This window comes from Trachypithecus francoisi, unplaced genomic scaffold (genome assembly GCF_009764315.1).
Source record: "Trachypithecus francoisi isolate TF-2019V2 unplaced genomic scaffold, Tfra_2.0 Lachesis_group3, whole genome shotgun sequence".
Classification (NCBI taxonomy): domain Eukaryota; kingdom Metazoa; phylum Chordata; class Mammalia; order Primates; family Cercopithecidae; genus Trachypithecus; species Trachypithecus francoisi.
This window is the reverse complement of record NW_022681468.1, coordinates 58,286,286-58,299,268: the sequence shown is the minus strand read 5'-3', so window position 1 is coordinate 58,299,268 and position 12,983 is coordinate 58,286,286. Positions and strand designations below refer to the sequence as shown.

The 12,983-nt window shown below is 32.8% G+C and overlaps 1 protein-coding gene across 1 annotated transcript in view; it reads right to left on the bottom strand.

Moving 5' to 3' along the window:
- Nucleotides 1-12,983, bottom strand: part of MDGA2 (MAM domain containing glycosylphosphatidylinositol anchor 2) — a 297,455-nt gene that overhangs the window by 247,714 nt on the left and 36,758 nt on the right. The window contains exon 3 of the mRNA XM_033188128.1: nt 10,597-10,866. Coding sequence (XP_033044019.1) covers nt 10,597-10,866 — 270 coding nt within the window. The remainder of the gene's footprint in view (nt 1-10,596; nt 10,867-12,983) is intronic.

Below are 12,983 nucleotides of genomic sequence, written 5' to 3'. Positions count from 1 at the left end.
TTTGTTGAGCCAACAAAGTAAAAAGAAGATGAAAAGATTCTTTGAAAACTAAAACTAAGAAATTTTCCTATGCAATCTAGAAAATAAACAATTAAAGAATTATATTTGATTAAATATATTTAGAAATAATTGGAAGCATTTAGAATGAGCACTGATATTGGAAGAATTTGGACAGAATTCAAAGAGAAACAGAAAAACACGGCAAATGGAAAATTTATCAGGTTGCTATTTCAATTAAAAATTGTATGTAAAACCTCATGCAATTCAAAATTGCAAAAATAAGTTTTAAGCATTATTTTGAAATGATAGAACGTATACTTATTTCTTGAAAAGATTCTATTATCAAAGATAGAAGTTAAACACAGATATTTTTACTTTAAATAATTATCAACAGTTCTACTACTTCATAAATAAGAAAATGAAGTAAGTTCAAAAAAACTAGTTAATGTCACCATTCTGGGCAGCAAATGAAAGAGACATTTTATTTCTGAATATGTAGAGACTCTCATTTTTCAAAGCCCAGCTAATTGGAACCATCCTCTGAGGAATTTTCTCTATCTCCCTAATCAGAATTAATTGTTTCTTCATCTGAGATTTGAACAGGACATTGCCTATGCTTCAATTGTGATGTTAGTTTATCCTTTCGCATGCTATATGGAGAGAATTGCTCTGATATCTTTGTCACATAAGCGTATGAACTCTATGGCCTCAGGGACTTTTTCCTTGTAGCAACTAACACAGATATAGCATAGAGGAGAAATTATTAAAATATCTATTATAGCATCACTTGCATTTATTTTCCTGGTTTAATATCCTGACATAAATAATCTATACATAATTTTTTAGAGTATAACTTCACTAGGAAATTAGTGTTCTTCAATAATTATATGTTAATACAGGTAAATCCATAAAGACATGTGCCCTCCTGCATTTGTAATGGGTATGGATCACGGAGCATTTTGCTCTCATAAAATTATAGACGGTTGGCTGGGTGAGGTGGCTCACACCTGTAATCCCAGCACTTTGGGAGGCCTAGGTGGGTGGATCACCTGAGATCAGGTATTTGAGACCAGCCTGGCTAACAGCGTGAAACCCCATCTCTACAAAAAAAACACAAAAAATTAGCCAGGTGTGGTGGCGGGTGCCTGTAATTACAGCTACTCAGAAGGTTGAGGCATGAGAATCACTTGAACTCGAGAGGCAGAGTCCACCTCAAAAATAATAATAATAATAATAATAATTATAGATAGAGCAAATCTATCTTAAAGCTTATGTACTGCAGTTTCTTAGTATCACAGAGAAGTAATCAAAGGCCTATTTACATATCCATGATGTGAAAGCTAATTTAAGGCAAAACCACAACCAGACCACAGATACCTTGTCTGATACTTTCCTGTCTATAGATCACTTAGTCCAAACTAAATCTGGTAAGCCAGTGAATCTGGGAATTAAGTACCTCCCATAACAACGGTAAAAATGCTGAATTATGTGTTTTCATATTAGTATTCATTGTCTTGGCACTGTTTTACAATTGTAGGGTATCAAAAAAACAAAACAAAACAAAACAAAAACTACCAAGGGTCTCAAAGAAACTAATTAAAAAATTTTAGAAATGTTATTATTTGAATAAAATCCTCCTTTTCTGCACACTCACCAGTGCTGACTTTTAGAGCACTACTATCATTTTTAAAAGAAAACTGAAAGATTTTCTCTTGGCTAGAGTAAATATGACAAGGGAGACTCCATTTACGAAGTAGGAAAATTTAAAAGTTTTAATAAAATAACCATGTATAACTAAGCTGCCTGAATATCACTATTACATAAAAGTAATTATCAGATTTTTCAATATCTAGATAAAATTTTTTATTTGAAATTGTATTTATGATACTTCTTCATAAATTATTTTAATGAACAAGGATGTTAGATTTATTTTATTTACAAAAGGAAACTGAGCTACCTAAATTCAGATGAGAACTAATGAATGATAATTTTTAGATTTTACATGGTCTTGATTAATTTTTAAAAGATAATAATGAAACCATTTTTGAGCTACAAAATGATATCATAAAATTCACTGTGGTATTTTGGGGAGGTGTAATTACTACAGAATATTAAATTGGGAAAAGAGAAAGAAGCACTTAATCTGCATGAATAATTGGGACACCTGCACACAGCAGACAGTTCTGCTTTTGGGGAATGTGAAGGCATTGGTTTTCTACAATTTTAGCCATCATCATTATAGTTTTAATAATGAAAGAATATGTAACAAAGCTATTGACTAAAAATTAAATTTGATGAATCTAAATGCTTGGGAAGAACTACACTGGCCCAGTAACTGGAAATTCACCACTCATTTATATTCAGAAATGCATATGGGCTAAATTTTATCAAATCATTCTGGGAAATTGCCAATTAACTGATTGACATTCCGATTAATAACTTAAGATATATACCTTTCAACAAAAACAGTGAACACACATTTGTAAGTATACGTTGTTTTTTCTTGCTTATGCTGAATGTTTTAGTTATGCAAATATTTTGTTATGTAAATATTTGTCTTTAGTGATCCCATTGATCTCTTCCAGTAACTACAAATTCTTTAAAAGCTTTGTACAGTCATTTGTAAGAAAGCCAGTGAAAGTCAGTCATATCAAGTTCTTCAAAATTTGATATTCAGAAAATCATAAACTGTAAACACTTTGTTAGTTAGAACTTGACATTAAGTAAGATTATGTCCACCATTACTGGAGGAAAAATACTGATTAACAAAAACAGAATTTCCTTCAATTCAAAGAGTCTGTATATATGGGAAAGAAAACAATGTTACTAAGAAAAATGTCTGAAGACTCAGTATTGTTGAGATTTTTTTCATGAGTATAAAAAGAAGGGATTCACAATCTAGAAAGAATCCCTAGTACATCTTTGGCAATGCAAGAATAGAGGAAATAAAAAAGGACCATTATCAGTTCAAATATTTGGAAGAAAATTAAATATCTGTAAAAACTTGGCTAAAATTTGAATGGCTCCTTGGCTAAGAAAATGGCCCTGGAAACTTATTGTGTGGTCTTTGAATCCCAGCTCTATTATTTAAACAAAGCTTGCTTTGGGGAAGTTACCTAATGCTCTTTTTTTTTTTTCTTTTTTTTTTTTTTTTGGAGATGGAGTCTCATTCTGTCTCCCAGGCTGGAGTACAGTGGGGCGATCTCAGCTCACTGCAGCCTCCGCCTCTTGGGTTCAAGCAATTCCCCTCCTTCAGCTTCCCAAGTAGTTGGGATTACAGATACATGCTGCCATGCTGGGCTAATTTTTATAATTTTTAGTAGAGACGGGGGTTTCCCCGTGTTGGCCAGGATAGTCTTTTTTTTGTATTTTTTTTATTATACTTTAAGTTCTAGGGTACATATGAGCAACATGCAGGTTTGTTACATATGTATAGCACATATACACCATGGAATACTATGCAGCCATAAAAAAGGATGAGTTCATGTCCTTTGTAGGGACATGGATGAACCAGGATGGTCTTAATCTCCTGATCTTGTGATCCACCTGCTCAGCCTCCCAAAGTGCTGGGATTACAGGCATGAGCCACTGCATGTGGCCTTCTGTTTTACTTTTGAAAAAAAAAATGGGAATAATAATTTTTTACCTCATAACTGTGTTGAGATGATTAAAAGCTTATGTATATAGTGTTACTGGTAGCCTGGTACACAATAAGTGCTCAATCAATGTTATTTATTACTATTCTTTAAACATACTGGTACACTCAAATGTCAAAAACTTTTAATCGTAAAACTTTGGAATTGTAAGTCTTTCTGTAATAAGCATAAAGATAATTTAGAAATATTAGCAGTGCTAATATTTTACATGTTTTAGTCAAATACATTCAGAATAAACTACTTAATATTAAAATTCATATTTTAAAAAATACAGTCTTTTCATGTTGATAAACTAGAATTAGTTAAATCATCACTTTTTGGAACAGAGTTATGATGTTCCTGGAGGTTACAGGATATTTCTGTGCAGTTAGGAAAGTGTAAATTCATGCCTCACTGAATACATATTGACTTCTTCCACAAAGGTTAACTCTATTTCAATATTGACATACTTCTTTACTTCTTTATGTTAGGACTTAGATCCTAGCCAAAAAAAAAAAAAAAAGCTGAAATAATTCTAAAATTAATAAAGAGCATGTTTCATTGATTCTAAAATCATTTACAGTGTCATTTTGCAGAGGCCATGGGTTCAAAAATGGAAAAAGTAAAGGCCTAAATGAGTATCAAGGCATCATGGGAGCATGATGTGAAGAATATAGTTTATGAAGTATACTGCATACTACAGTGGCTTTAAAACGTGTCTGTTCCATAACAGGGTAGAGATATTTGACCCTTCCCGGGACTGGGTCAGACTTTGTCACTGCACTGAAGAATGGAATACAATAATGATACTACATTTCTTCAGAAGCTACATTACAAAAACCCATGCAGTTCTTGGAACACTAGGTCTGGTAGTCTTATAGAATTCTGGCTACCTTGAAGCTGCCATGTGAAGAAATCATATAAAGAGAAAAGAATGAGAGAGAGACAAAGAGAAGAGACAGACCGCCAGGAGGAGCCCAGCCGTAGGAGCTTCTTAGTGCAGGCACTAGATATTTGAATAAAAAAATGTTGAAGATTACTGCAGACCTAACCACCCTCTAGCTGTAATTATATGGGATACCCTGAATTTTTTAGCTGAGCCTCTCAACTCCCAGATTTGTGAACAAAACAAATGATTATTATTGTTATAAGCTACTCTTTTGGGATGGTTTGTTACATAGCAATAAATAATTAGAACAATGTGGCCTTTCAAACAAGTTGGTCACATCACACAAATTATTTAATGATTGAGTATGCACATGGAATTTTCTAGTTTTACTTAACATCATTTAATACATACTTAGGCTATCAAAGAGTCATACCCAGAAAAGAAATCTAATATGAGCCGATGAACTTAAAAAAGAGATTCTCTCACTAAACACATGTTTATTGAGCATTTACTATATGCTGGGTAATATTCTGGGCTCCAAGACTACATCACTAAATAAGACAAGAAACAGACAAATTCTGTACCCCTATAGTCCTATTAAAAAGACAGACAATAAGTGAGGAAATATGGATAAAATAATTCCAGGTAGTGATGTGATAAGAAGCAATAAATCATGGTATGGAAATTAGAGATATGCTATTTTAACATAGGGGAGTCAGAGAAGGTGTTTACCAGAGGGTAGTATTTGAAAAACAACATTCAAAGCATAAAGACCAATATGTTTAAAGTAGAGCAACTAAAAATGGGAGGCATATGAAATGATGATGAGGAATTTTAATTCCATTTTGGGTGAGATGAAAAGCTATGGGAGGAATTTGATCAGGATAATGAGATTTTTAAAATTATATCTTAGTGCATAGTAAGAATTTTCCAGCCTTCAAGTCATTGGGTATGACCATGTGTCTGAGTTCCAGTTAATAGACTTGACTGGAACTGATGTGTACTTCCCATAAAAATCTCCCATGTGTGCTCATTCAAGCTCCGTCCCATCCCGATGACAGGGATGGAGGCAATACCCATAGTAACCTTAGCAGCCACTGACTGAAGATGGCAGAGACATGATCAGCCTTGATACCTGAATGACCACATGGAGCAATCCCAAGTACACTCAGCAGCATTATCAACTAGTAAACACTCTGTACGCTCTCATGAACAAAATCTGAAGTTCTTTTATTTTGAGAAATTACATGTATGGGTATATTTATTAACTTAGCGCAGGCTACTTTATCTAATATAGCAGGTGAATTTCTAAAAGAGGGGTACAATGGAAAGTATAACAATAGAAAGCTATTTTAATCAACCAGGAGAGATACATCGATGATTTGGACATATGTGGTAGCAGTGAACATGGAAAGGTAGGATCAGATTAAAAGTATATTTTGAAGACAGAACCAGAAGGACTTGCTGATAAATCACCTTCAAGAATGCCAGTTAGAAAATTTGAAAATTCCTCTAATCCTCCTACATTTTTGTAAAGCTAGATGATAGAATAGACTTTTACCAGCTCACTTTTACCTGAAAATAGAACATACAGAATTCCATAGTAAGTGCAAAACAGACCTCTCTCTTATATAGAATTTTTGGAGAAAGTGGAAGAAATCTCAAGCCATGATTCTTAGACTTTACAGAGAATTAAAGGTAAAAGAAGAGTAAGAAACCAAATTAATTAGAAGGATATCTTTAGAGAAAACTGTGAGATGCAACTTCTTCCAAACCCAAGCTGATGAAAGGAGACCCTGTCTGTTTCATCTCAGTCCTATTGAGGAGCTTTACATGGGACCTGTCAGCTTTGAAATATTTTCCCTCCAATGTTGCCTGACTCATATCTGAAGAAACTAAAACCGGTGTGGCAAGAGAACAGAGGTAGTACACTGAAATTTACGTGCTCTCATAGTCTATTGGTAAGCATTTCTATCAGACAGATGTGAGTCTCACAGGGAAGGGACATGGCTATGTCTTGGCCTCTGTTTAGTTGGCTGCTTAGGGGAAAAAGGAAGATGTCAGCAGAGAAGGGGGTAGGGTAGAGTACAAGATGCTCAGGAAATGTGGCATATCCATGGATTCAGGGAAATGCCCAATCACTGGACACCTCTCTTTGATCTACGTAGATGCATATATTGTCTGGGTAGAGAAACTTTCTAAGCGTCCATTAACATGTCACCAAGGAATTGGGAAAGCTTTGTATAGAGATCTTCATAGCTTACTCTGAGCTAGGGTGGTCAGAACCTAGCTATCAGGCTGGGATTGGGCTAAGTGGAGAGGTAGGTGGAGAGGTAACAGACAAAAAAGCCAACTGTGCTCCATCTCCTTATCTTACTTCAGGTCTCCAGCTCAAAGTGGACCCAAGTTGGGGAGGGGAGAGAATTTTGCATTAAATCAGGTTTAGAGTTATTACTATTTTGGACCATGAATCCAAAACACTGAACTAAATGTGTTTGTGATTTAAATATACTACAGAACATTCAAAGAGGCCTCTATACACTAAAATACAGTAATGTCTTGATATTTTGAACCATACATGTTCAACACAGTAGTTTAATTCATGACAGAAGAGAAATGTAGGCATTTCTAAATAGAATGAAGCATGAAAACAGAGACCTTTACATGGAAGTGTCATATCTAACAGAAGTTTAGAAAGCATTGAGCTCAGGGCATGGAACATGTGGATAGGAAATCAATGTAACATTCCTTTCAGGTGTATTAGGCAACTGCTTCTCTCCTAACTTAGGAGAAATGTAGCTCAGTCACTGCAATTAAAAAAAAAAAAAAAAAAAAAGATAAGAAAAGGCATTGGTGCTACGTTAATAAATATTCTCCCAAAGTAGTAACCATATGAGATTTGTGTTCAGTTTTTTACTTCTTATCTACATAGAGTGTTATCTCCATTATTTACTTTACACGGTTCTCTATTTTTATAAAAGTAAAATAAAGAATTCAGAAATGTTTCTTGAATTTTATTTGTATCAGCACTCTACACTCTTATTCTGTGCATGGACCTTCTTAAATAAGGATGGGAATTCCATGCACAAAGTATCTTTGTGCTTACTCAGAAACCTGGTCCATGGATCCTGATTTAATTACAGGGAAGAATGAGAGGAGATAAACATAAGTTTCTATATCTACTGTATCCATGACACAGTTAATCTAAGACTCACAGAGGTCTATACATTCAGAAGGCTTGAAAATAGTTTCTTTGTGTAATAAAGAGAAAACTGTTTTCCTTAACTGAATTTCTTGACTTCTGAGGACCAGAAATCAGATGCCTCATATTATTGTAGCGGTTTTTCTCCCCACAGTTTAATCTAGGATCCTTTAAAAACCAAGGCTACTTCTATATTCAGTAAAATTATATACAAACTTGATTTTATGAATTATGTGAATGCCACTGCTGAGAAGTCCCACTGGCAATATAATACAATTATGCAAATGTACACATCAGACAAATTAAAAGCATAAAAAGAAATCATAAGATTGAAGAAATACATTTTTAAGGCCTTGTTGATTTCAGGTCTTTCATGTCAAAGTTGGAAACTTTCTTTTGTAAGGATACAGGTGAAACCTGTTAGGTGGGGTGGAGAGGAGAAAATCATTCTCTAGGCACGTATTTGCTGTTCACTGGGTTAGTCCCTTATCAAGGGTGTATAAGCCACACAGATATTTTATACTGGACATTTTGCCAGTTGTATGTGGGTTCAATATAGTTGCAAATGATCCCATTATGAAAATTAAATTCTATTCATCATTTTTCTCTAACAAGTTACTGTCCTTGATAAAATAATGGAATAAAAGATTCTGCATTGTATCCACGGCACTTAAGGATAAATGTTGTATACTTTGATATTACACTTTCATCACTATACTTCAATACTTCAATGCTTTAATCATCATACTTCAATACTTTCATAATTACAGCAAGATTTGGTAGATTATTTTATGCCTACTTAGAAAAACAAGTATTTTAAAGCAAATAAACAAAAAATAGAAATAAAACAAACACCGATGACAATACAAGTTTTCTGTTTCTTTTAAAAAAAAAAGGGGTAGAGAGAGAACAGAATCTGGTTGCTCACTGACACAAGGCTTAAAACGAGCCCCACTTCTCAATACTAATATTTTTTAAAATAAAAGTTGGATACTTCCATTGTGAATTATTTGTTTTCTATATATTTCCATATATAATTCCTTTGTATTTCTATATTCCTTAAAGGACTGTAAACTCCTGTGAGGGCAGACGTTTAGTCACTGATCTTCGCAGTCACACTCATGCATTCCTTACAGTTGCTGCGTCCTTAGCATATGGTAGTTGTGCAGTAGAAGTTCGTTAAACAATTGAAACAAAGAGCACATATTTCATTGATTCTAAAATCCATCTTTAATTTTATATTTTAACAATTTTGCAATCAGAATGCCTCTTACATTCAATAGTCTGTCATGGTTGCTATTAATAATCATGACCTGACTTAAAAGAAAATCTCAGAGACAGTATTTCTCTATAATTTGGAATTATTAATGCTCTTAATGACACAAGAACAATATCCCATAGCAAAGTATCATCATCAATGACCTTGTAATAAAAACTAATTTAGAAGTCGAGTTCTGAGTGTGAAGTGTTATGAATAATTTAATCAATTTATTTTGCTTTTATTGGCCTTTTTATGTAGGCTAATAAATGACATGTTTCAAAAGAAAATCTAAGTATAAACAAATTTAGATGAGCTTTTTCAATAATCTTCTATCTCATAAGACATTATGGTAGTTTAACTGGCAGTATGTTTTATTTTGTATTGATATATAAAATAATTGTACATGTTATAATTACTAAATATTGTATGGTATACGATTTTGTGGCAGATGGTATGCTATTCACAGTGTTTTGATTTACACTGTACCTGGAAATGTTTTGAATAGAGTATACTTTTGTCAAATAGCATATTTCTAATAATTTGCATAACAGATAACTAAAACCACCACAATCTATATTCACAAAATCACAAATGTTTATCTCTATACACTTGATTATGTTTTGCTTCCATCATAAGTAATTTTCATTTGCATGTTCAAAAGGTCATCTTCAGCATATGGATGTCTATTTTAACTTCAGAGGCATCATGTCCACCCTCCACTTCTAACCCAGGACCATACCAGGTGAAGTGAGACATGAAGAAGCATATGGTCTCTTTGTACATCTGCCTCAGAACTTCTTTCCATCTTCCAAAATGGAGGGAAAACATGCCTGTGTGGTGCCAGCATACTAGCTGGTAATGGCCACATTAGAACAGCATTGCTACTTTGAGTTACTGACTTACATTTTGCTTCAGTTCCTCAAACAAGCATTGCGTGTTCTATCTCTGAATTTTCTGTCTTTTCTCAATTTCAATCTATCAAAACACTACTCAACTTATAAGACCTAGTACAAATGTCATTAGATATTCCCTAATAACCTCAGCCAGAAGTGGCTATACATTTTTTAAATTTCTATATCTTTTGTTTGTTCTTTTCGAACACCTTATCATATGACTATTGATAAATATTATTTTCACTATCTGACAGTGAAATCCTGAGTACAGGGTAATAATGTTTGATAGATCTCTATATAACCTCACAATTTAAAACCATGATTGTAATAGGGGCTGAATAAAAGTTTATTGATAAATTTACTGAATTCCTAAACTATGTTATAATCCGTATATTTTACACAGTGAATGTTTTAAGCTGTATGCCACATTTTCTCTTTCAATTTTTTAAACTAACAACATATTGTAAAAAATATTTGATGGTATCACTAAGAATATGTTATGAAAGCTATTCAATGCAAATATAAACCACTGTTATTAATCTTTAACCTGTTTAAGTTCCACTTATAATTACCCACCATTATGATTTATACATTACTTTCTCTGTATTTTAAAGATATATGCAATATTTGAAGAGGTAATTTTGTATCAAGCATTATTTGCTTTTTGAGAGTCTAACCTAGGAATATATGTTGTAACATCCTCTCAGCAAACTTACCTCTTACAATGATGTTGGTGGACTTTTTTGCAGGGTTTCCCACATTATTATTGGCAATGCAGCTGTAAGTACCAGCATCATCTGAGGTGATAGCAGGTATGGTCAAAGTTCCTCCATTCAAAACAGTCTTTTCAGGCAGAGTCCCAAAGGACCTGACCCAGGTGAGAGAAGGTGCAGGCTCTCCTCCTGTTGTAACACATACTAATGTTATGGCCTCTCCAGGATTTACAACTATAGGATCATCCACCAAGAGTTTAATTGACGGTGATGCTAAAAGACATAAACAAAAGAACATGCACCTATTTAGATATGCTACAACTAGAATTCAGCAGCATGCATTATATTGGTTCATTCGAGAAATTAAAATGAAATATAGTCCTCTGTTGCCAAAATCATACTGTATTACTCAAATTTAAACAAGATTTAATGGTTTCATATTTTAATTAAATGGTATAAACATGTAGAACTGTATTAAGAATCTTACACATAGAAAGGGGAAATAAAATTTATGTTTCCTGGATTATTGTTCTGAAATTGGAATAATAAGCATGATTAAGGTTTTAAAACAAAATACCCCTTTCTTTTTTAATGCTGACAATCATCTTCTGTTTTTATCATTCCCAGTACAGATACTGCAGATATTCAGTCCTTGTATTTTCATGGTGAAGATGGTTAATCATTTATTTTTTGGATCATTCTGAGATGAAATGATAATTTTTTGCAATCTGAATACAACCAAGTGACAGATAAAGTCATGGATCACCCAGGCTTCTACCATTCAGTGAGCCTGATTTTTGTTCTCAAAAGAAAACATAAAATCATCTAATTCTAATGCAGTGTCCATACTTCATCTCTAACCTCTTCAACTTACAAAGGTCTAGGCAGTGAGCTCCTATAAACACTGCTTTAAAACTTATAAACAAACATTTGAGAGCTCAAACAGCCACTAAACCATGCTTGCCACTACTGTTTGGGTTATGATAATCCCTTACTAAAAACAAGTCTTTTGTAATCTTTTAGGTTAAAAAATACAGAGATAAACATTCTTTCAATAGAAAAAGCTGTGTGCAGCCTTTTCATCAAACACTCCAAATAGAAACTGTACAAAAACTTCACTCACATATAGCACTCTTTTTTTCTGCTTACACTGCCGTGCTAGCCTAAATAATGCATCCCTAAATAAAAACAGGGGAAATACATTATAATTACATTTCAAGTCACACATTCAGAAATATTTTGTCAATGTTAGAGCTGTATTGTATGAAATCACTCTATATTAGAAATATTTAAATTGTTCAATTGTACTGTGTGATTTTTTAAAATATATTAACTTCAGCTTAGAGTTGAGTGTTTTACTCAGAATAAAAGTTAGACTACTTGTGAAGTTCAAAATTGTCTGCCTTGTTTGAAAAAAAAAAAAAAAAAAAGCCAGAAGAGGCAAGAAAATAATTCCACATTATAGTTCTATGGGAAAGGCATTAAGTGCCTGTATGACCCTTTTAAACATCAATGTTTCATGTTGACTCTTCTAACATCACTTTAAATAATATGGGAATTTTTAAAATGTCATACTATTAGCCCTTCTGAAGAGTTAATATGAAATTATAAATATTTATGATTGAAAATCTGTTGGGAAATGCACATCATGAAAAAGTATGCAAAAGTTGCCATATTTTGGTGAAAAAAATCTCAAAGAGTTATTTAATGTTAAATTGATGGAGGACATTACTAATTAAATATTCTGAAATAAGACATTATACTTAATTATTAACGTATCGTCATGAAGAGGTAAAGAAAATCTCTATAGCCTGACTTAAAGTAAATAGCATAATCATATAAAATTATTTGATTAAAATATAACTATAGCGATCTCAATATTTATATCATATTAACAAAAATTTATTTCTTTTATATCGCATTTTAGTCTAATTAAAAGACCCAAGGCCTAAAGGCCATAAACAGCTTATATTTGGACTATAGACACACACAATGGTGACATTAAGTCAAGGAATATTTGCCCCTGAAATTGATTTGTATAGGATGAGTTGTTTTCTATTAGATATTATTTAACGAACAAAAGCTTAAGATAATTTCAAAGTTCAAAAATAATGCATATATAACAGATCACTATTCTAACTATAATACATTTTAGAACTACCTTCACAACATTATTAAAAATGTTTTCTTCCAAATTTGACTTGAAAACATAGTATTGCTCAAGTTACTTTTATTGATGGTGGCACTTATTTTATCTGATTATACCTGAAACTAAAAATAGCCCAGGTAGACCACAAAACAGATAATAATTTCAAGACTTTAAAAACGTTTATATATATTTTAATACCAAAATTTGGTAGCTTTAAATTTCAAAAAAAAAAAAAAAGTTG